A 23686-nucleotide genomic window follows, 5' to 3' on the forward strand; every position below is an offset into this window, starting at 1 on the left:
GCAGACAGTTCTAATCAGTTACAGAACTAACCTTTTGCTCAGCTTGCAGCTGATCACATCTCTGCTTTTCGTGATTAAGTTCTTTTTCCAATCTTTCAAGTTGGTCTCTAAGTTGTACAGTCTCTTTTTCCAGACTAGTAGTTACCTTTAACAGCTCTTCTTTTTCTTTCATTGTTTTTTCAATTTTAAACTAGAAAAGAAAATAAATATTCTTTTCATGTGATTCTTCCTCCATGGGGCTCAACTCAAATGATTACAAACTAATGTGTATTACTTCCCATCGTATCAACTCTGCCCCGGGCTTCCCTGAGTCAGCTCTTGGTCAATTTCAGCAGCAGCTGACTTGGGGATGCCTGGGGCAGCGCAGCTGGGGTGCTGCCGGGTTGATCCAGTAGCGCCGAGGAGCGGCGGTGAGGGACCAACCCAGCAGCACCCCAGCTGCTCTGCCCCAGGCGTCCCCAAGTCAGCCGCTGCTGAAATTGACCAAGAGCTGACTCCAGGAAGCCTGAGGCCGAGCAGCTCTGCCCCGGGCTTCCCGGAATCAGCCACTGGTCAATTTCAGCAGCGGCTGAATCGGGGACACCTGGGGTGCTGCTGGGTTGGTCTCGCAGTCCCCAGGGGCAGCGCTAGGGGACCTACCGTGCAGCGCCCCAGCTGCTCTGCCTCCAGCTTCCCAGATTCAGCCGCTGGTCAGTTTTAGCAGCGGCTGAATAGGGGAAGCTGGAGGCAGAGCAGCTCCAATGGTCCAGCTGCGGAGCACTTCAGGGTTCCTGATGGTGCCGGACCATCAGATGCCAGACCAATGGAGTTTTACTGTAATACAGCAATATTGGGTGAACGTCACAAAATCGTGAATGTAAACATAGCCAAAGTGAAGGAGAACAAATATAGTGTGTGACAGAATAACATATGAATTACAAATGGGAATTTCTTTTTTGTGATTCTGGTGACAAGACTGCAGACTGATCTGAATGGCCATTTTCGTGCAGACAGCAAACAAGATAGGGAAGATAAGCTACTGCAGGTAGATACCCTGCACTGTGTAAAGCCCTTTTATCCCCTGACTAGCATAGACACAAAACAATTTAGATGGAGGCACAAATGCAACACTGAAGGCAAATTAAGAAAGAACAATCAAATCCGAAGCATGGGGAGAAGATGTAAAGTGATTTTTCCAATCAGTACTTCAAACAATTTCAAAGAAATAGCCCTTTTTTGTTTATTAAATCACGATCACAAATAAAATGTGGGCTCAACATAGGGCACATCTTTGTAGGTATTTATGATAAAAAAATCACTAAATGGAAGCAATTGTGTGAGAGGCCGACAATAACAGAACATTGCTTGGAGAAAAAACTGAAAAAAGGCATTTGTGCACTAGGGATGAAAGAGACTAGTCGGCTATCTGATAAACAGAAGCTTACTGGACAGTCGACTAGTGATGTGACTAGTCTCTCCCCCCACCTGCTGCCTCTATCAGACAAGGAAAGGAAATATAAGATGGCACCTAAAATATTAGGGATGTAAAAAAGTTTGTGTTTTTTGGTTTTGGTAAACATATGGGGAAAGGGCGAGGAGAGAGTGGTTCCCACACAGCCGCCTGCACCCTCCCCCGCCCCCAGTACTGCTGCCTCAGCAGCACAGGGGGGCAGGCAGGAGCCAGTTCTCGTGGGGAGCAGCAGGCTTTTAAGCTGGCTTCCATGGAGCCACTCTCCCCTCCTCCAGGGCTTGGGAGGGAGCCAGTGCTTGGGGGGGAGCTGGGTTTTAAGCTGATCCTGCCCCATGCTGCCTGATACAGAGACAGCAGGGGAGGTTGATGGGAGTGTTTACTTGTAACCATGAAGAATTAAATCGATAAGCCCAGGCTCATTGGTTAATTGAATACACTATCACATCCCTAATAAACATTGTTACTTAAGTTTTTGTGTTAAGTGCACCGTATGGCAGTGAGCATAAGTGTAAATTTTATTCATGTGCTTTACAAGTATATTTTATTTATGTATTTAACAAGTATTTTGACCTGCACTCAAATTTTAGGCATCAAAAACCCTTGGAATCTACTTAGCTTTACATTTTTATGTACTTAATTCACCAAATCATTCAGATAAAACCAGAAATATATATAAATAAGAACAACAAATCTGAGTTTGCTAACTCAAACCTCAAGAAGTCCAGCTTTTGTGGTCACCACCAACATATCAGAGTTTCCTTCATCCTCCATAGTCAACAATTCTTCAACAGGAGAAGAGGTTCGAAACTGAAAAGGGGTGCTTGCTCCACGAATCTCACCCTTGTGAGTAACGTAACAGAACTGGTAAAATTCTCCATCATCATTTGGTAGATAATATCCTAAAAAAAGAAAAATTGACATTTAAAACAGAACAATTTTACACAGTAAAAAATTAATCATGAGAACTATTGCACACAGTACATCATTATGATTAATACGATAGCTTCAATTAAGCAATAACACAAAACAGAGTATATTATGGTATAATTCAATCACCAACAATTACACTAATGCAGAATTAAGGTTTCTTGGTGATATGTCAACCTCTTGCAGACCAATGAGTTGAGCAAAATCAACTTGTGAAAACCACAAAATGCAGTTAAGATTGCCCATGCAACCTTATCTAGGCCTCTTTAATTAATATACCTCATTTACCCACATTCCTTTACCCTGCCAATGCCATAGTTGCTGCAATGTACAATCGCCACCTTCTTTTACAGCTCATTTGCTCTCATCCGCAGCATTTAATTTAACACTATGACAGAACAAAAGAAGAGGGAGGAAAAAGATTGCTCAAGCTATTTTCTCGTTTCACCCTCTAGAGCTGGCTGTAGCCATTGTGAATTATTAGCATATATTCCAGATAGCCAATATGTTATGTGTACCTACACTAAGCAGTGATGGCAGTAGTTGGGCCTGCATGGTGAGTGTGTATGTGATGTGAGGCTGTGTGTCGATATTTTTGAAGTGCGTGACTGAGCAATGGTTATAGAAAGTTATACTGGGGGTATGACGGGGTGTCAGGTACTAACACTGCACTGGCCCAGGAGGGGTTAACCAGGCTTGTTTGGCTACGGCCCCTCCTCCACAGCCCTGCTGGACATGCTCCAACTGCAGGTCTAATATAAAAGCCAGGGGAGCAGCTCAATCAGGGCTAACCACAGAAGGGACAGGAGCTCCTGTCCAAGCAACACTGCCAACGCAGCAGCTACTGCAGAAGGTGGATGCCTGGGGGAGCAACTCACTTTGAGGATGCAGGTGGGGAAGATGCCAGCCATTGGACAGGGTAGGAGGTAGCCCAGGACAGGGAGCTGGAGGGCCCCTGGTGAGCTCAGCTGTTTCAGGTGGATTCCCCGCTGAGCTAGTGATGGTACCAGTCCACCACTGACAGGGCTCCTGGCTGTGGCCCCATGGAGAGAGGGGGTCCAGGTCCCCTATCCCACTCCACTGACCCCCAAAAGTGGGGGTGCTTCAACTACGTTATTGACTTGGCCATTGGGCTTTTTGCCCCACTGATTTGGGTCATTATTGACTAGGCCACTGGGCCTTAGCGCCCCACTGACAGCGGCTATAGATGGAGGGGCGGGGGGGACAATTATGGGGTGAGGCAACTCAGATGGGATCTAAGAGGCTTCCTGCCTATCCTCCCGGGTGGGGAGGGGGCTGGACTTCCCACCCCGTGTCAGGGGGATAGGAGATGGGGGAAGGAAATAGGGATTGTTGTCTACAGGTTAATTAGTCTTAGTATGTAAATTATGGGACATGATACATATGGAACTGAGAGGTGTCATACCTCCCTCAACTGAGACCTGGGCCAATTTCACCTTTCCTACAATCCATCACCCTCCCCTCACTGCAACTGTAAATCCTTTTCTTCCTAGTCTCTTACTCCCCAGAAGCTACCTCCTAGGAAGCTTTCACATGCATTCTCTCCACCCTGCTGCTAGGAAAATTGCTACCCAGGGCTCCAGTTATACTGCAGAGTCCACAGCGAAGTCAGTTCTCCGGGAGCCGGCATGTAACCGTAACAGAAACGGATGAGGCAGCGTTTACTGGTTAGCAATTTAAATGGTTATACAGCTGCTCCCCCGACTTGTGAACCGTCGAGTTATGACCGTTCGCAATTACGACCAAAGCTCCCATGGAGCAGTCATAAAGGGGCCCGAGTTAGGAACGTGGCCCGCGCTTACGAACAGCGCGGTCGCGTGTAACTCAATGGGGTCCGAGTTACGAATGGATCAAGTTATGGCCAAGTGTTTGGTCCATATCTCGAAGAGAGGCTGTACCTTCAGATACCTATTATTAACCTCCTCTACACTCTCCTGACACACATCATATTTCACAGAAACTCAACTAAGCATGTTGAGTTTAGAGGACTTAGAAAAGTCAGTCTTTGAAACATGTCATGGTGCAACCTTAACTACCATGGTACTTTTGCACCATTATACTTTATATTCAGAATCCTGAGAGCCACAAGGACGAATAGAGGACATAAACACCTCCTAAATCATCCAGCCTAATCCCCTTGTATTGCAAGTAAATCAGTCTCAACTAGTTAAGATTGATTATCCCCACTACTGTTCCTGATTTAAGATCTAATGTTTCAATTCTGTACAATTATAGTATAATTTACGTCATCTCACAATGCATTATTAAATTGTCCATTTATATTGTTTAATTTTAAATTTGATGACACATATTACATGTATGCCCATTATATAGGCCTTTCCCAATAACAAGGAAAAGCAGTATAAAGGAAAATATTTTATTATTAAAAAAATTATTATTACAGAAATGAGAAGTACTAGTAATTTAGAGCTGACTTGAACAAAACTTGATCAGTGAAGGATCTCACAACTAGCACTTCCTTCCTGGTCTACAAAGGTGACCGTAGAAAGGAGACAAGAAATTTAGATCCAAATTTCTATAAAAATCTCATTTCTATGGCCACACATGATTAATACATACTACAGGTTATACCTCCCTTAATTGGGACTCTCTGGTCTGGCAACATCCATGGTCCAGCACAACAATGGATATTCACAGAGCCCAGGAACAGAGAGGTCTGGCGGCAGGGCAGGAGTAGTGAGGCGGACCAGCGACTCAGCTGGAAGCCCAGTGTGGAGGGGGAGGCATGATGGGGAGTTCTAGCTCCAGCTGCAGCCAGGGAGCTGCAACCCCAGCCCCGACTGGGGCTGCAGAGTCTCAGCCACAGAGCCAAGCAACTGCAGGGCTCCAGCTCCAGCCATGGAACCAAGCAGATATAGAGCTCCATCCGTGCTGCTCCAGCCCCAGCAGTAGCGGGGCTAGCGGCAGCTAGAAGGCCCCAGAGGGCTGGGGCAGCAGTGGGGCCAGGATGGAGCCCTAGTCCCGTGGCAGCACAGCAGCATGGGCCATAAGGAGAGAGATCTCTCCTAGTCCAGCAAATCCCTGCGTTCAGAACCGATCATGTCCTGAGGGTGCCAAACAAGGGAGATCCAACCTGTAGTAATACACGCTATTAAAGACTGTTAACACAGAAAAAACCTTACACAGTAATGTAATGCTTATGCTTTAAACGATCACACAATTGCAAAGATGAAGCTACTTTAATAAGCAAGTTTATGCAGCTGCCCCAAAACTACATTTTTCTTGGTACAGGCAGTCCCCGGGTTACGTACAAGATAGGGACCGTAGGTTTGTTCTTAAGTTAAGTTGAATCTGTATGTAAGTCGGAACTGGCGTCCAGATTCAGCCGCTGCTGAAACTGACCGCCAGTTCTGACTTACATACAGAATCAACTTAAGAACCCCAAGCGTCCCCAAGTCAGCTGCTCCTGAAATTGATCAGCAGCTGATTCCAGGAAGCCCGGGGCAGAGCAACTCTGCCTCGGGCTTCCTGTAGTCAGCGCTGGTCAGTTTCAGCAGCGGCTGACTTGGGGACGCCTGGGGCAGAGCAGCTGGGGTGCTGCTGGGTTGCTCCAGTAGTGCCGCTCCTCAGCCCTACTGGACCAACCCAGCAGCACCTCATCTGCTCTGCCCCAGGCGTCCTGATTCAGCCGCTGCTGAAACTGACCAGCAGCGGCTGAATCAGGACCAGAGCAGCTGGGGTGCTGCTGGGTTGGACCAGTAGCGCCCAGAGCGGCGCTGCGGGACCAACCGGCAGCACCCCAGCTGCTCTGCCACAGGCATCTGGAGAAAAGCCTAGACTGCTGGGGGGGGGGGGGGGGGGCGTACTAGCTGCGCCCCCCCACCCCAGCAGACCAGGAAGACATGGGCGGCGGACTGAGATGCACCGCGGTCCCGCCGCCTGGGTCCTCCGCGGCTTTGCTCCCCGTCTCCCTGGTCTGCTGGAGACCAGCAGACCAGGGAGACGGGGAGCAAAGCCTCTGAGGACGCCGGCAGCGGGACAGCCGCGGGGCGCCTGGGCTGTCCCGCTGCTGGCCTCCTCCGCGGCTTTGCAAAGCCTCGGGGAAGCCGGCAGCGGAGCAGCCCAGGCGCGCCTGGGTTGCCCCGCTGCCCGAGCCCCCCCCCCCCCCTCGGCTTTGCAAAGCCACGGGGAAGCCGGCAGCGGAGCAGTCCAGGCGCGCCTGGGCTGCCTCTCTGCCCGAGCCCCCCCCCCCCCCCCCCCCCGCGGCTTTGCAAAGCTGCGCGGGGGCTCGGGCAGCGAGGCAGCCCAGGCGCGCCTGGACTGCTCCGCTGCCGGCTTCCCGCGGCTTTGCAAAGCCGCGGGGGGTGGGGGGAGCGCTCGGGCAGCCCAGGCGCTCCTGGGCTGCCAGAGCCCCTCCGCGGCTTTGCTCTGTGTCTTCCTGGTCTGCAGACCAGGGAGACGCAGAGAAAGCCCCAGAGTACACGGGCGGCAGGACCACGAGGTCCCGCAGTCCGTGTACTCTGGGGAAGCCCCGTTCGTAACTGCGGATCCGACATAAGTCGGATCCGCGTAAGTCGGGGACTGCCTGTATTACATTTTGTAATAATATTAATATAAATATTTATATTAGAGAAGGGTTGATAGATCAAAACCTTTATCTGATAGGTGCTGAACACACATATTAGTAGAGATGGTTTCTGTTCTAAGAAATCAAAAGGTAAAGGAGTTTATCTGCTTCAAGACACATTATTCAGGTTGAAGTTTCAGCTTTGGCGATTTACTTAAATTGCTCATTTTATAACATACTGAAGGCAAGACTAGGAAAAAAGAAGTCTGCAATTTTACCAAGTTCAAGTCTGAGTCTTTCAAGTGATTTTATTATATATTCACTATTGATTTTTGCCATTTTAAAATGCCAGACACAAAGACTTCTCCTGCTTGAATGGATATGACATTGAGTGACCACAAGGCTTGGATCAAGGACTTACATGATTTAACTTTATTCAAAACCTAAATGCATGATCATTTGATATTGAAGAATACAAACATATAGATTTGTCTGGACTTTCTAAGAGTGAACGTTCTCTATCCTTATAAATAACCTGTAACAACATTCATAGTTTACTCCATGAGAATCCTGTTTTAGTTACTTCAATGTAATCGCTTGTTTCCTACTTTTTCCTTCAATTTCAGGAATGTGGAGTCAGATAAATCCATACCCTGGAGTTGGCAAACTATCATTCATTTGCAGATCTGATCAGGAACTTTTGCATTTATTAGTTAAAACAAGCAATCACCATCTAGTGAACTCAACACATGAATACAAACAGTAAAGAAACTGTATAGCCTTGTACAGAAACCTAATATCAGATGGCCTGACCAGTTACCAGAAGCTTTTAGAATATAGGAAACCAAGATATCTACAACTGTGTACAACTCACTACCCTCTCAGTATCCAAGTGATGCTATTTACTATTCATGCTTTTCATTGTCACAACCCAATCCCCTTCACTCCAATCTATTGTTCTCACCTTAACAGGCATAAAAAGAACTTTGAAGCTTTCACAGCTTCCCATTTAACTCTCCTGAATACTTGGTTTAACTTTTCCAATTAAATTGGAGCCCAGCATTTCCACAAACAAGATGTTATACAGAATAACTACTTCTGAGTGGCAGGTGCACAGGACACTCCCAGCACAATCAAAGGAATGGAAAGCCTATTTTATGAAAGACCAAAGTGCTTGGCTTGTTTAGCCCTACTAAAATGAAAACAAGAGGTATAAACTAACAAGTTAAAATACTCAATCTGTTTAATAATTTCAATTAATATTTCCTTTCTTACTGGTTAAATGAAACTGTTCTCCTTAGCTGCAGCACTGTCAAAATGTCTCAGGCGTGATTATGTAATTAATAGCAAGTTTCCATTAGCAGCTGGTGGTCCACGGAAAAGGAGCACTGAGTGGGGTGGTCCATGAGCCAAAAATTTTGAGAACCACTGGTTTAGAGTAGTGTGGTTGGCACTTCCGCAGATCTCCATGGTTGGAAATGGTATACCATAGCCACTGGGAGCTGCAAGGCTCTATGCCAGTGGTCCCCAATGAGGTGCCTGTGGGCACCATGGCGCCCACCGGAGCATTTATGTGCTCCTGCCGAGCGACATGGGCTGGCCCAAGCCATTCTTGCGCCCCGGGTGTGCGGTTCATGAGCAGCCCCGCCCCCAGCAGCCCCAAAAGGTTGGGAACTACTGCTCTATGCCTAGCAACCCTTTAAGTGAAAGGTGGGGAACCTTTCTTGAGTCAGGGGCCACTGACCCACAGTAAATTAAGTTAGGGGCCGCACACAAGTAAAGCAAGAAAAACAAAAACAACCCTTCACTAACTTGGCTCCCAGCTGAAAAGACAACAGACATTCCCCACATTCCCCTTGCACACTAGAGCCTAGAGGGGCCCAACCTCACAGAGTTTGTGAATGGGGCAGCAGGGGGGCTAGAGTGCCAGCACGGGTTGCCAAGAGCTGGGGGTGAGAAAAGGAAGGGAAGGCCCTGAGCTTCAAGAGCCGGATCCAGGCAAGCCAGGAGCTGCATCCAGCCCGAGGGCCTAAGGTTCCCCACCCCTGCTTTAGAAAAACAAAGTGGCATAGGCCCGCTAGCAGCTTTCCCAAGTGGGCCTGCAGTCCACTCTAAAAACCAGTGGTTTAGGTGAAGAAAGGGAGCCCACGCTGTAAGTCATTACTACAACACTGAAGTACAGATCAACTACTTTTAAGAACAGAAAAAAAAAGGCATCTATATGAAGGACTCTGGTCAAATAATCAACCATCAGTATTGACATTCTACATTACATTACTACCCTATTTGTAGGAAGCAATTCACAGCTGACTAAAGCTGACTGTGGCTAAAAAAGGGTGCTGTACATAGCATTAAATCAAGAGGTTACTAATCCCAATCACTAGAGCTGCTATTTCGGGTGAGAAAAAATAAAAATCTTTCCTTCAACTTTGTGAACTGGGGTTTGTTTTGTTTTTAAATAGCAAAAATAAAAGCAGTGATTTCATAATTACATAGTTTTAACAGACACTATAGTCCTCAGTTAAGAATTACAAAAGTAAGCAAAACAGATGCACACAGATTAAAACAGCAGCAAAGAAAACGAAGGCCAAGATTCTCAAATCTTTAGGCTCTTAATTTCCACAGATACTTATTTACCAAGTATATACTTGCTCACCTTGAAAAGAAAGCACACAGTTAACAGTTGATCCTTCCACATAATTTTCTGGCATGGGTGACCACAGAAATGTATAATAGTCTCGAGCAGTACTCCAACCAACCTGAAGAAAAAAGCCAAAAGAAAAAGCCTAAATAGAGTAAAATGTTACACACAGTTAAGATAGAAGGGTCCGATTTTTACCGCACACTGTAACCCACATACTCAAGTTCCGCCATGCAGAAAAAAAGATACCAATGTTTTACAAGTCAGGAATACTGGGAGGCAGTGCACCCTACTCACTACGCTTGCCAATGCCCCTACCTGTGGTGGTAAGCAAGCCCAGCTCACCCCTCTGTGGTTGAAACTCATGCCAGCCCCAGCTGCTGGGGAGGGGAGGGCCGTAGACCATGCCAGCCCCAGCCTCTCGCCCGCCTGGTCTCTCGGCACCCTCATTCCTTCCCAGCCTCCTCCCGCCCCCTTTCCAGCCTCTCAGTCCCCCACCACCCGCCAGTCGCAGCCAGTCCTGGCCTTCTCCAGCCCCCTCATCCTCCCTCTGGCCTCCAGAGAGGGGATAGGGCTGAGCCGGGGGCAGCAGAAGCGACAGCAGCATGCATGCTTCTCTGCAAGCCGCCTCTGGTTTCCTCCTCTCCCCACTCCACTGCAGAAATCCAGCACTGGCACGCTAATCTGGGGGAGGGTTCTAGGCTGGAGCTTCAGGCACATGGCAACCCCAGTGCACTTAGCCTGAGCAGTCCGAGACGGCAGTTCCCACCCGCTGGTCCTGGAGCCTTGGGACCCCCAGCACAGTGAGGGGCTGCTGCTACCACTCCCTGGTCCTCCTTCAGGGTTGCTGGGGACCAGTGGGGAGCCCAAGGTGCCCCTTGAAGGGGGGAGGAGAACCCTGAGCCATGGCCACCTCTTCCCCTTCTGGAGATTCTTTTGAGGCTGGGGAGCAGAGTGACGTAGAGTGACACGATAATGTCACTGTTGCCCTGCAGGAAAAACTCTCTTTAACATAGAGAAATTTAACATGTATGTAAAAGTTATAGTATGGATTTTATTGTGCAGTTATCTAATGCAATATAAGAGTTGTATATAAATTAAATGCCACTTTCTACTATACACTAAATTGCAATTTGGTAACTGTCCGAGGCAGAACATCAGGAATGGCTGCCCGTCGCAGGGAGCCATAGCCTGTAATACCTCTGAGGCTGGTATAGGGGGCTCTGTCTGTGAGGTGGAGTGTTTTCCATATAAGGGCATGTAAATTAATAATCTTCCCCTGCTCGCTCCACCCATTGCAGTAACAGATCAGCCAGGGGGCTGACTGGTGCTCAGGCCTGCTACTCCACCCACTGCAGCAAAAACCAACCTATGGGGTGATAAGTTCACAGGCAATAAAACAGGCAGGCAGCCCCTCTCTCACTGGGGATTCGCATTGAGTGAACGCCTGGCCTGATCACCCAGACGCCTTGCACCCCCCGCTCTTGAGTCTTACTGAGCGTACTCCGAGTTGGTCGACCCGAGTGGAGACAGTTTATGAGCGTGTGACCGGTACTTGTGTTCCTGCTGTCTCCAGAACTGGTATAACCCACCCTCCCCCCCCCCCCCGCCATCATCCCTATCCTAGTTGATTTTTTAGTTGTCCTTATTGCTTGCCAAGTGACAGTGGCTAAAAAGTTACTAAGTTAGTTTATAAATAGTTGTGGTTTAGGTTTTTTACTGTTTCCTTGTATAAAGTTGTGTAAATAGTCAGCCCTATGGATAATACCAGTGTTAATTCAACTGTTCCTAACCCCTGGGCAGTTATTGGGAATTATTGTGATTTAGAAAAGCCTCAGGGAATTGTTTTGTGTTGTCTGGCAATCTGTTTAATTTTTGTTCTGATGATTGTCTGGCGCCATCAAAATAAAATCAGTTTGTGCTTTTTGAAACCCCCAGTTGTGGTCTCATCCTTTCCGGCATCCCTTCGAACCTCGTGTATTACAGGGACTGACAATAACGACATTAGTAAATTTAAAAAAATGATATTTTATATGTAAGTACAGTAGACTTCGGATAATCCAGCACCTTTGTGACCTAGGTGGTGCCAGATTATCGGATACGCCGGACTATCGGGAGGTACTCCGGTAAGGGGCTGTGACCAATCTGCCAGGACCCGCACTGCGGCCAGAGGGGCGGGTGGGGAACGGCGCAGCAAGGGGCGAACCCTCCACCCTTTTGCATGAAGGCAGGGGAAGTCCCGCGCTGCCACAGAGTTTCTGGGAGGGGAGCAGGCTCCCTACCCCGCAGACTGCAGTAGTTATTGCCGAGTGGGGGGAAGGGGAGGGAAGGGGCAGCACTGCGGGACCAACCCGGCAGCACCCCAGCTGCTCTGCTCTGCAGCTTTCCCATGTCCACCACTCATCAGCAGCAGCAGCGATGGACTTGGGGAAGCGGCGCGGAGCAGAGCAGCTGGGTTGCTGCCGGGTTGGTCCCGCAGCACCGCTCCTCACCCCCCTGCTTGGCACCCCAGCTGCTTTGTTCCATGCAACTTCCCCAAGTCTGCCACGGCCTCTGCTGAAACTGATGAGCGGCGGACTTGAGGAAGCTGCAGAGCAGAGCATCTGGAGTTGGTTTGGTTCAGAATTTTGGCAGTGGTATTCTCTGGGACTCACTACTGGATTATCCAGCTATGTATACTCTTTTCTCAAACCCTATGCAACCAACACTCCAAGCTATCTCTGAGATACTACTGACTTCCTGAGAAAACTACAAAACATTGATAACCTCCCTGATAACACCATCCTTGCTACCATGGATGCAGAAGCTCTCTACACCAATATCCCAGATGAAGACGGATTACAAGCAATTAGAAACACTATCCCAGAGGACACCACTGCCAATCTGGTAGCAGACCTATGTAACTTTGTTCTCACCCACAATTATTTCCAATTTGGGGACAACTTATACCTCCAAATCAGCGGCACAGCCATGGGTACCTGCATGACCCCACAGTACGCTAACATCTTTATGGCTGACTTAGAACAACGTTTCCTCAGATCCAGTCCCCTTTTACCTCTTCTCTATTTACGCTATATCGATGACATCTTTATGATCTGGACCCATGGCCAAGGAACACTGGATGCATTCCAGAGAGACTTTAACAACCTACACCCCATCATCAATCTCAGCCTGGACCATTCTACACGAGAGAGCCATTTCCTGGACACTACAGTACAAATCAACAATGGAAAATTAGATACCACTCTCTACAGGAAACCCACTGACTCATACAGTTACCTACATGCCTCCAGCTCCCATCCAGAACACACCATACCATCCATCGTCTATAGCCAAGCCCTTCGATACAACCGCATCTGCTCTAATCCTACTGACAGAGACCAGAAACTTCAGGATCTCTACCAAGCATTTATAAACCTCAATTACACACCCGGAGAAATAAAAAAAACAAATTGAAAGAGCCAGACGAATACCCAGAAACCAACTACTTCAAGACAGACCCAAGAAAACAAACAATAGAACACCACTTGTCATCACCTATAGCCCCCAACTTAAACCCATCCAACACATTATCAATAAACTACAACCTATACTAGAACAGGATACTACACTCCAAGAGGCTCTGGGAGACAGACCCATAGTCTCCTATAGACAACCACCTAACCTCAGGATGATTCTTACCAACAACCACAGGACATACCACACTAATACCAACTCTGGAACTTTCCCTTGCAACAAACCCCATTGCAGCTTTGTCCACGTATTTACTCTGCTGACACCATCATTGGACCTAACCAATTCAGTCATAAGATCAAGAACACATATTCCTGCTCATCCAGAAATGTAATTTATGCTATCATGTGCCAACAGTGTCCATCTGCTATGTATATTGGACAAACTTCTCAGACACTTAGTCAAAGAATCAATGCACACAAAACAGACATCAGACAGTTACACAAACTAAAAACAGTTTCTTGCCATTTCAACCAGACTGGTCATTGTCTCAACAACCTGACTACCTGCATCAAAGAGACTTTAATACAAGACTTCAAAGAGAAGCCTCTGAACTGTCATTCATGCTGAAATTTGACACTTTACGAATGGGCCTTAACAAAAATGCTAATTATCTTACCCATTACAAAGATAGCTTCCCCAATTATCACCTCTAATATCATTATCTCATAGACATTAACCTCCCTGCCTCCTCCCGCCCTCCCCCATCTCCCCTTTGTTCTAAAATCTGATTTGTCTATTTTATGTGTGTTCACTTTTTTTTTTATTGTATCCCTTTGGTATACATGGTCATGCCAATTTTCTTCCACAATTCGATCTGAGGAAGTGGGTCTGGCCCACGAAAGCTCATCGCCTAATAAACCATCTTGTTAGTCTTTAAAGTGTTGCATAGTCCTGTCTTTTGACACAGCAGTACAAGTGAGGCTGGGGGATGATATTCAACATGTATGGAATAGAAAGGATTAATCCCTCCCTCATCCCTCAGTCTGCAAAACGAAAGCATTCTGCAGTTGATTCTGCATTCCATGGGTTTCCACAGCTCGTAGGTATCTACTCTGTATCTGTGGGATAAACAGTGGACAGCGAAACTAGGTAGTAAGAGTGTCCAATGGGCCCTATTCCCAAATCTGAAAGATCTTTTTAAGGCTGCAAAAATAAGTTTGGTTTGTATATCTGAACTATAATAGCTGACATGACTAACAGTGGAACAAAATATTAAACTAGTGTCTCCATTTGTTGCATTAATGTTAGTGTTATCCAGGCAACACAAAACCTGAAATCACGGCTTTGGAGGGAAGTAATAGAACAAAATATTTGAGTCTATTTACAAATCAAGTATTTTTTTCCAATTGCTATTTTTCACTCTACCCATGACAAAAATCATACTTATAAACAATTCTTCAACTACTGTCTATTTTCCTTCATTCACTATAGAATGATAATTGATCATATTAAAAAAAACCTGATCCCAAATGCAAGTTCTTGACATTTGTAAAGTCAAAGGAAGGATTTAGCAGTTTTTATTCTACTGTTTAAAAAATGAGGGAATATGAAGACAAAGGTGGTTTTATTTTTAAAATAATGCTTTTCTAAGTCCATCATAAGCAGTAAATGGCTCTTAAGATTTTGACATGAAATAGGCAAGCATATTATCCTAAAAAAATTACTATAAAAATCAGGTCACCACCTTTGGACAGATGGTACATAGGAAGACCATAAATGTAGTTCTTGTGGGAGAACTCAACTGGAACTCAACTTTGTATTTTCACTATGTATACCAAGAAAAAAAAAAGTGGTATCTGAGACAAACATCCCAGTTCCAATTAACAAAAGAAATGCATACAAACAAACAATTCCTTACAATTATTTGCCCTCGTTCACTTGGAGAGGGGGAAAAAACACCTGTGTTTCAGTTAACTGATCCTGAAACCTTTACTGGCATCAGTAGTATTAATGACATTCAAGCTCAGATCTATACCCCTAAGCATCATCAGTTCTCAAAATTTACCATCCACCATTTATACTCAAAATCACTAGTCCTCACTGTAGCCAAAAGATATAAGAAAAATCAATCAATGTTTATGTCACTAGTTTTGAGAGCAAGTTTCCTTGCCCCCGCCCCAACAAAATTTTTCAAAAAGCGAAATATTTCACTTTGAAAAATAATCACTAGCAACTCAGGAAATCCTTCAAATTGCCTGATGTCCTTTTATAGTCCACTTTAAAGAAAAAAATTTCATTAAAAAAATGTCTCCAAGTTGAAGAAAATAAGAGAATGTTCAGATAGATAAGTTAATTTTTGTCAAAATTCAGGAGCACAGATTAGCAAACTCTGGATTTGGACTAATCTAATGCAAAATGTATTTGGTGTGATTAAGGGTACAAATTGGTCACCAAGGTTACAGACTTGATGATTTTTGTGACCTTTGTGACTTCAGCCCTGGATGGCAGTCACTTCAGAATACAAAATTTCCTTTGATAAAGTCACAGCTTTTGCCAGTACAATGTTGCATATCTGAACACAACCTGGGAATAAAGCCTTAAAGGATTTTTTCCCCCCTTGTCTGAATGCAATGCACATAACATGCACTTCAAATCATCTCAACTTTTTGGACGATACCTAGAGAAAATCATTGGAGAAGTAAACAAACTTGTCATTACTATAAAACATGCATTCACTGCCTCCCCTGCACGCAAAGCATGGATCAATCAATCACTACAGGAAAAAAGGGAAAGAGCCTGCAGTTCCACCTTCCCCATAATCACACAGTACAACATCTGGTTTGAAGAGATTTGTTTTCCAACCAGCCATCTGCAGGACTATGTGGATTTTTCTAAAAGCAGGACAGATGCTGAAATTCATCTTTTGAACATGGGGTCACTATACCCAAATCAATGGAAATAAAGCATTTGCACCAAGAACAATGGCAACTCTCACTGCTTATGAAAAACTAGAAGTCAGATTACGTAAAGTGGCAAATGATTTAACTGATCTTACCAGTTGTGAAGAGTCTTTCAATGACAACTGACAACCTATTATCTAAGAAAGCCCTTTGTGAAAGCAGAGATCAAACTGAAGCTTATGTGACTGTTTCTGATTGGGATCAGACACTTGTAAATGTTTTAAAAAACCGCAGTGGATTGACAGAACCAATCAGGCCAAACTTCTTGACCTTGCAACACTAAATACACTTTAGTCTACATGCCTCTGTTTGAAGACAATGAGGTAACAAAAATGCGCGTTTCTGAAATGAAGTTCCTTAACATTGTTGAATTTTAGTGCAACTTGAAAGATCATTTTCCAAGTCAGAGTAATAGTTCTAAGCTAAGGTGTTCATCAGTGCTGGTTAACAGTACAGACTGTGAGAGATCATTTTCATCTTACAAAGTTATTTTGCAAGATGACACTCAACTATGATAATTTGACAGCACATGACATGCTGTTTCAGAATGATGGACAGCTCAGTAAATGACCATTTTAAACTAAAAATTAATCTTGTCATTCAAAATTATATAAGATTTAAAAGCAATTTAAACACTTTGTATTAATGCAGGGAAACTATGTGCAAATTTAAATGATTTTGTTGATTATTGCCCAGATGCTATCCATGACTTAATACAAATGCCAGAGACAAAATCTTAGCCTTATGATCCAATATGGACATTACAACTAGGGATGTAAGTCACTAGTTGACTGACTACCTGATAAACATAGGCTTATTGAGTTGTCGAGTCACTAGTCACCCCCCTTTGCTTCCTCTGTTTTAGAGGCAGCAAGGGGAGGGAGCAGGAGCCAGTGCTGCAGGGAGTCAGCTTAAAAGCCAGCTCCCTCCAGCAGTCTCTGCAGTGGGGCAGTGGGAAGGGGAAACTGTGCAAATGGGGACTGAAGCAGTCTCTGCTCATGCCGGGACCCAACTGCTGTACCTCTGTCTTTGAAATGTAGCAGGAGTCCTTTGGGGCTCTTGCTACATTTCAAAGGAAGAGGCATAGCTGTCGGGACCCAACATGAGCAGAGGCTGCTTGATTCCTCACTCGCCCTAGGTTCCCTGCTGTGCCTCAGCCTTTTAAATGTAGTAAGAGCTACATGCTGCTCTTATTACACTTAAAAGGCCAAGCAGCAGCCGGGAAAGTGAGCGCCCCCCCCCCCCCCCCCCGCCCTCTCCCTATCAACTAATCAAGTAGTCCTTCAGGGCTCTTGCTACATTTCAAAGGCAATCTTGTCTTACTTTCCAGTGGTCTAACTTCAATGTGTTTCTGCATTTGTGTGTTATGGACAGTTGAAATATATTCAGACTCCACTTAAAATTACTGATTCATGTAAGCAATTGCCATAGGTATTAAGAATGTTAAGAGGTGGGTAATTGGCAATTTGTATTGACTACATGATTAGTCAATAGGTAGAAGGCGCTCAGTCCTAGTTTGCATCAGGTCCAGGAGCTACCCCCCACAGCAGCTCTGCAGTTCAAATGCAGTAGGAGCAAAGTGCACAGGCAGCCCAGCTCCTACTACATTTAAAATTCAGAGCCGCAGCAGTCCCGGCCTAGCTCTAACTACATGTAAAAATGCAGCACCACAGCAGGGGACCCAGTACTAGCCGGGACTGAACTGGCCTTGCTCAGTCTTGGCTCATGCTGCATCTAGCAGTGCCTGTCCATGTGGGCGAGGGGACGGCAGCTTCCCGCTGGAACCCCCTTGGACAGGGGCTGCTCCACAGGATGTGGAGCAGCAGTGCGCAAGGGAGAGGGAATGCGAGTAGTCAAGCAGTTGGCTACTTACTTACATCCCTAACAGGTGCTACAACATCATGCAACACCAAATGCAAAAAGAGATAGAACTCTTAAGTTGTGATCCTCTCCATGAGGATTTTTGAGAACCCAGGCTTTGGGTGTTTGTTAGCATGTAATTGAACAGTCATGTAACCACATGAAATGTTAGTGGTTACACGACTATTTGATACTCCTCAAAAGGCAGGGCCAACAGACAGAGCCCCAATCCCTGGGAGCCTTCTACTCCTTTGCACTGCTGCCTCTCTAGCAGACACAGCAGCGCGGGGTGGCGGGCAGGAGCTGGTCCACCAGGGGAGCCAGTTTAAAAGCCAGCTTCTCGCGCAGATCCACTCCCGCCTGCCACCCCTCATACAGATACAGCATGAAGCTGCCTCATACAGATACAGCATGATTTGGCAGCAGAGTCTATCCATGGGGGACCCAGGCTCACCGCGGACAGAAGCTGCTCTATGGGATGCTGGAGCAGCCTCTGTTCATGGGGAGCACAGACCTGCTGCGGACAAGGGCTGCTACTGTGGAGCAGACTGTCTGCAGCGAGCCTGGGCCTGCCACAAAGGCTACTTCACAACAGCCTTCCCTACACACTGCTGCCTTTGATAGAGGCAGCAGCACAGGAGGGGACAGGCGGCACCACGGAGCTGGTGCTGGGGGAAACACAGCTTTTAAGATGGCTCCCCTTAGCACTTGCTTCCAGGTGCCCCTCTCCCCCACTGCCTCTGTGGGGGGGGCAGGTCCCTGCTCATTCCATTTCCCCTGCTGTACTCTGCCTCCTCTGTCCCTCCAGAAGAGATGGTGCTGGGGGGAATAGCTATTAAGCCAGCTCCTCCCAGCACTAGCTCCTGCTCCCCTACCAAGGGGTGGGGGAAGCAACAGGTCAAATAGTAAATCGACTACCCGATAAGCCTAGCCTAGGCTTATCGGGTAGTTGACTAGTCACTTACATCTCTAATTCATACCCCTTAGCACTGTAGTTACACTGACCTACCCCAGGGAGCAGCAGTAGCTTCATCAGTATAGGAAACATCTTCACTACAGTGACTTAGCTGAAGTTGTGCAACTGACTCCCTCAGTCAGATCCCTCATCCATCCCTGTAACTTTCTATGTTGAGCTAAATGAAAATTCCACTAGACCTCTTGATATTTGACAGTTTTTAATACAGAAACACACACTGAACAATCACTGGTTCAATAGCAATAACTTCCTTTAGGACTCCAAAGGTTAAATGAATGCCATCTTTAACAGTTTGAGCCTTTAACAGCCAATCAACGGAAACTTTGAGGTCACTGACAAAAGTCTGATTCTCCTTAGACATAATGTTAAGACTGCTACACAGGATTTTCATCACTCTTATTTAGTGAGTTCAGAATTCCGTGAAGACCACTTCACTGGGCATGCATCATATACTTCACACTATTACTTATCTTTCTAAACGTCATAATAAAGTGTGATTCATCAACTCTCACAGCACCGCCAAGGTATAATCAATCTCTAATGTTTACATTCTTTGATCTTATATCAAATAATGGTTGTTTCAGAGAGATGACAGCTTCTTGATTGGACATTTTTCATTTTACTGCAAAATACTCAAAAATATACAAAGAAGTTTGACTGGTTTGGTTAAATCCATTACACTAGAAGAGTGGTTCTCAAACTTTTGGCCACCGGCCCATCCCATTCCATGCAGACCATCAACCAACCACAAATGATGACAAAATGGATGCAGGAGGGGGTGGAGCATCTGGCCAGGAGATAAAGTGCAGGAGCAGACTGAGGTGAGGAAGGTCTGAGAGGCGGGGGTTGAATGCAAGAGCGGGGTGAGGGTGGGGGGGATTGGACGGGGATGCGTGGTCTCGGTGGGAGTTGTGTGAGAAGGTGATGAAGGTGTGGGGGTCTGGACATGAGAGGGATTGGGGATGCTTACCTGGCTCTGTGCCGTCTGCCATTCCCAGGTACCACCACCTGCTACTTCCATTGGCCATGATTCACCCTCCCTACCCCTGCAACCAGCAAAGGCACTCCAACCTTGCTGGTGAGGGGAGGGATACATGGGGCTGGAGCACTAGCACAGGCTCCCTGCTGTGAGGTGTGGGAAGCTCCGAGCCCATGGCCCACCTGCAAGCAGGCATGGACCACTAGCCGTCCAAGGACCATACTCTGAGAACCACTGCATTAGAATATCCAACATTAGTATGTGCTATTAGTTACATTAATGCAGATTAGAAGACAAGCACGAGTCACTTATTTCTTTCTGTAATCAAAATCGAAATCAAATATATGGGGACCATTTGGACTAAAGTATTTAGAAAAATATTCCATAAGAATCATAGAACCATAACAGTTCATTAGTCACTGTAATTTATCAAATCACAACAATTTTCTTCTTTGCCAACATGTCTAAAGTTAGTTAAATATTTGGTTTAGAGCTGTCCCATAAATATTTTAGCCAACATACTTAACAATCCCTATCAGCATTGTTACCGTGGACATAAACATTTAAAAAAGGACAAATATAAACCAACGTTATGTGGTTCATTTGGATTTTTTTCATTTAAATAGGAGCACTACAATGTATACGAATTGCCTCCCTGATTTTTATCACACGCATGTAACAGTTTTTGAAAGTTTAAATTTAAACTACTTCAAAAGAATGACACGGCTGTATGTGAGTCATCTTGCCTATTTCCAGTTTATCTAAAAATTATGATCATGGCAAAACTTAAAGATTTTTATTTAAATTTAAAGTCTCTTTTACAATACTGTGTGTGTGTATATATGTATACACACACACACACACACACACACACACACACAATCAATTACGACCTCAAACGATGTCCTCTACATTATGACAAGTTAAAAAATTATAAAAGTTAAAAGTTATCTTATTCAACTAGTCACTGCCAATTACGGTAAACATTTAGAAAAACATTTTTAATCCCATTATCCTCTTTACTAAAACAACATTCCTTTGAAATTCTAATGGAATGCTTGTACCGCCAATTTTCAAGTTGATGTGCATTTTCTCACGTACAATGTTTATTCAGTTGCATTCAACTGACTGAACTTGTACTTTGATTTCCTTATCTCCCTCTCCAAATTTGCAGATGTATGAAATAGGTGCTTAAGAAAAATTTCCCCCTTTATAAAACAATGGACTCTTGCATAATTCTTCTATCAATTGCATTTAAATGCTGCAGACAGCAGATTGTATAGTATCCACAGATACAGAAGAGATGCAAGCAAGCAATAGTACCTATATGAAAACTCATTTTGTCAGTCTAAAAATATAGTATTAACTGTAAACATCCTGAAGACTAGAGTAATGTTAAATTACTTTGCAGAGCATTTATTTAACATTTGGCAGTATCAGGAGAGCAAAAGTTTCTACTGTAGGTGGAGCCCTAAGACATACACAGAGGGACGCAAAGCAGGGAAGGAAAATGTAATATATTTGACCCACACCATAACAATTTTGTCAACAGTAATGGGAAATTTAAACAGTTATCTTAGACACAAGAGGAAAACTGTAGGGAAGCTAAGTGAATTATGACTACACCAACTTCAAATGTTTATTATAGGACGAAACTAAGATCTACATTCTCCAGTATCTTTTTTCTGGAAGTAATTACTGAGGGGCACACAGGACAAAGTTTTTCTATGATATTATTCTAAAAGTTAACACGTTAACAAGAGACTTAATTTTTGCTACATGTAAAAAACAATTTCCATTTGTTAAATAATAAGTCTACTGTTTAAAAAAAAATCTGTAATAGTCCTACCCATGATTGTTTTCCTGTATTCTATGCTACACAAACTACATTCGAAAAATTCCAGTTGCAAAATAAAACACTCAAAAGTTAGCAAGTACCAGAATTAAGGTTGCCACTCCAATTTTAATTTGCTCCACTTGTGGGTGTGCATTATAATACAGTCTAATTACATGACCATACGCTATCTTTCCCCTATAAGATCAATGTCTGATTAAGTGTACAGAATGGACCTAGCTCAGGGGAGATGAGCCAGGATTGCACAGTGAAGACAACTACTGTCTGTAGGATTTTTGCATTTGTTGCAAAAATTAGTATGGTGAATTAGGAAAAGGAAGAGAAAGGATTGTTTCTTGGTGAAGGTAACTGACTATTGTTTGAGAAAAGTGGATTCCATCCCTGCATGATCTTAGGTAAGTCACATAAACCAAACCTTTCAGAAATGGTTTCTAATTGCTTGTAATCATCTATTCAGATGAATATTTTAGAGGGATGAGACTTTGTCCATGCATTTCACAAATAGCTACTGACAGCAGAGGAATAGGAGTCAAGAATTTTGGGTTATATTCCATTCTCTAGTGGACACACTATCCTGCAATTTCCAGCAAGACAGAAACATTGTCCTGTGTCCTCTCCAACTTGTCATTGTTCCAGTCCTGTCTCTTCTCCAACCCTTGCTCTTTTTCTCAGTTCAAATGTCTACTCATGCCTCTCATCCCAGTGTTCCATGGACTTCTTTAGTCCCACTGTTGCAATTCCAGTCCCGCTGTCCAGTCTCCCTCCATTCCCCTAGCTCCCAAATCTCTGTACCTTGCTAATCTCAGTTCCCCTCTCTCCACTCCTCATTCAATCTCCCCGCCACACATGTTCGATCCCTGTCTCCCTCCCTGGTTTCTGCATATAATATTTGTGCCCCTCCTCCAAGTTTTGTCCTAGTCTTTCTACACAGTCAGCCCCCATTCTATTACTACACCAAGGCTTCTTGAAAGATGTGCATCTCCCACAGGGATGTAAAATTCTGTCTAATCAGCTAACCAGCTAAACATTATGTTTAACTGGTTAGCCTCTTAAACAAGGGCAGTCCATTCTAGCCCAGTTGAAAAGGGGCCCTCCCCCCACAGGGCAGGGGGCTCCTACAGCCTGCTGTGCTTTCATAAATTCCTCCCACTAGTAGTCTATTCAAATGGCTTCTTACTACATGCTGTCTTGGTAACACCCCGGTTGGGAGGCACACTGAGGAGATCATCTTTGCTCTCAGTTCCCAGACCAGCCCACAGAAACTTAAAGTTTCTATCACTAGAAAAATCTTGCTTATTCCGGCAGGTCTATGCAGAAGTTTATTTAGCATGGAGAGAATCTTTGGCTTACTATGAAGCTCTAAAAGGCCTCAATTGAGCATGTGCAAAACATGGATTTTTCAAATGATTGCAAGTTGAACAAATATGGGTAGATTTTCACAGGAATTACAAAAGGCACATCCCTGAAACACAAACTACACCCTTCAAAATTTCATGTTTTTTGCTCCAAAACATGGGGGCACTAGAGTTTCCTCAAAGAAAAGGGTCATGATTTAATGTGGCAAGACAACATTTTTCAGCCTAACCCTGTTTTCAGAAACAGCCCAACTGTTTTGGCTGACTTTCACATAAAGCTGAATTTTTTGGAGGACACCCAGCATGGAAAGTTTCATCCCAATCAGTTTAGTTTGGCAAAGCTATAACATTTTGTTTCAGTTGTTTACTACAGAGAACAGTGTGGTACAGGTGGGACCTCTCTGATCCGGTACCCATGGGACCTGTGCAGTCTAGAATGACAGTTTTCCAAACTAGGGGAGATCCACTCTACTCCCGCCATAGGTCCAATCGCCCCAGCCCTGCTGGAGCTCTGCTTCAGGTCTTGGGACAGGGCTACACTCCCCAGTGTACTGCCTCTGGCTCAGGCCCACGCCCAGGCCCTGCTCTGCCGGCCCAACCGGGACTGTGCTGCCAGCCCCTGCATATTTAACATATTTGAAAACCAAGATACAACACTAATTCGTACTCCAGAGTCAA

General features: G+C 45.1%; 1 protein-coding gene across 4 annotated transcripts in view; it reads right to left on the reverse strand.

Moving 5' to 3' along the window:
- The window catches only part of TAX1BP1 (Tax1 binding protein 1), a 106578-nt gene that overhangs the window by 54925 nt on the left and 27967 nt on the right, over nucleotides 1–23686 (reverse strand). For all 4 annotated transcript variants that reach the window (XM_075922160.2, XM_075922161.2, XM_075922159.2 and 1 more), the window contains exons 3-5: nucleotides 9583–9685; nucleotides 2162–2349; nucleotides 32–190 (exon numbers count right to left, since the gene is read on the reverse strand). In XM_075922160.2, coding sequence (XP_075778275.2) covers nucleotides 32–190; nucleotides 2162–2349; nucleotides 9583–9685 — 450 coding nt within the window. The remainder of the gene's footprint in view (nucleotides 1–31; nucleotides 191–2161; nucleotides 2350–9582; nucleotides 9686–23686) is intronic.

Source organism: Pelodiscus sinensis, chromosome 2 (genome assembly GCF_052426305.1).
Source record: "Pelodiscus sinensis isolate ZL-2025 chromosome 2, ASM5242630v1, whole genome shotgun sequence".
Classification (NCBI taxonomy): Eukaryota; Metazoa; Chordata; order Testudines; family Trionychidae; genus Pelodiscus; species Pelodiscus sinensis.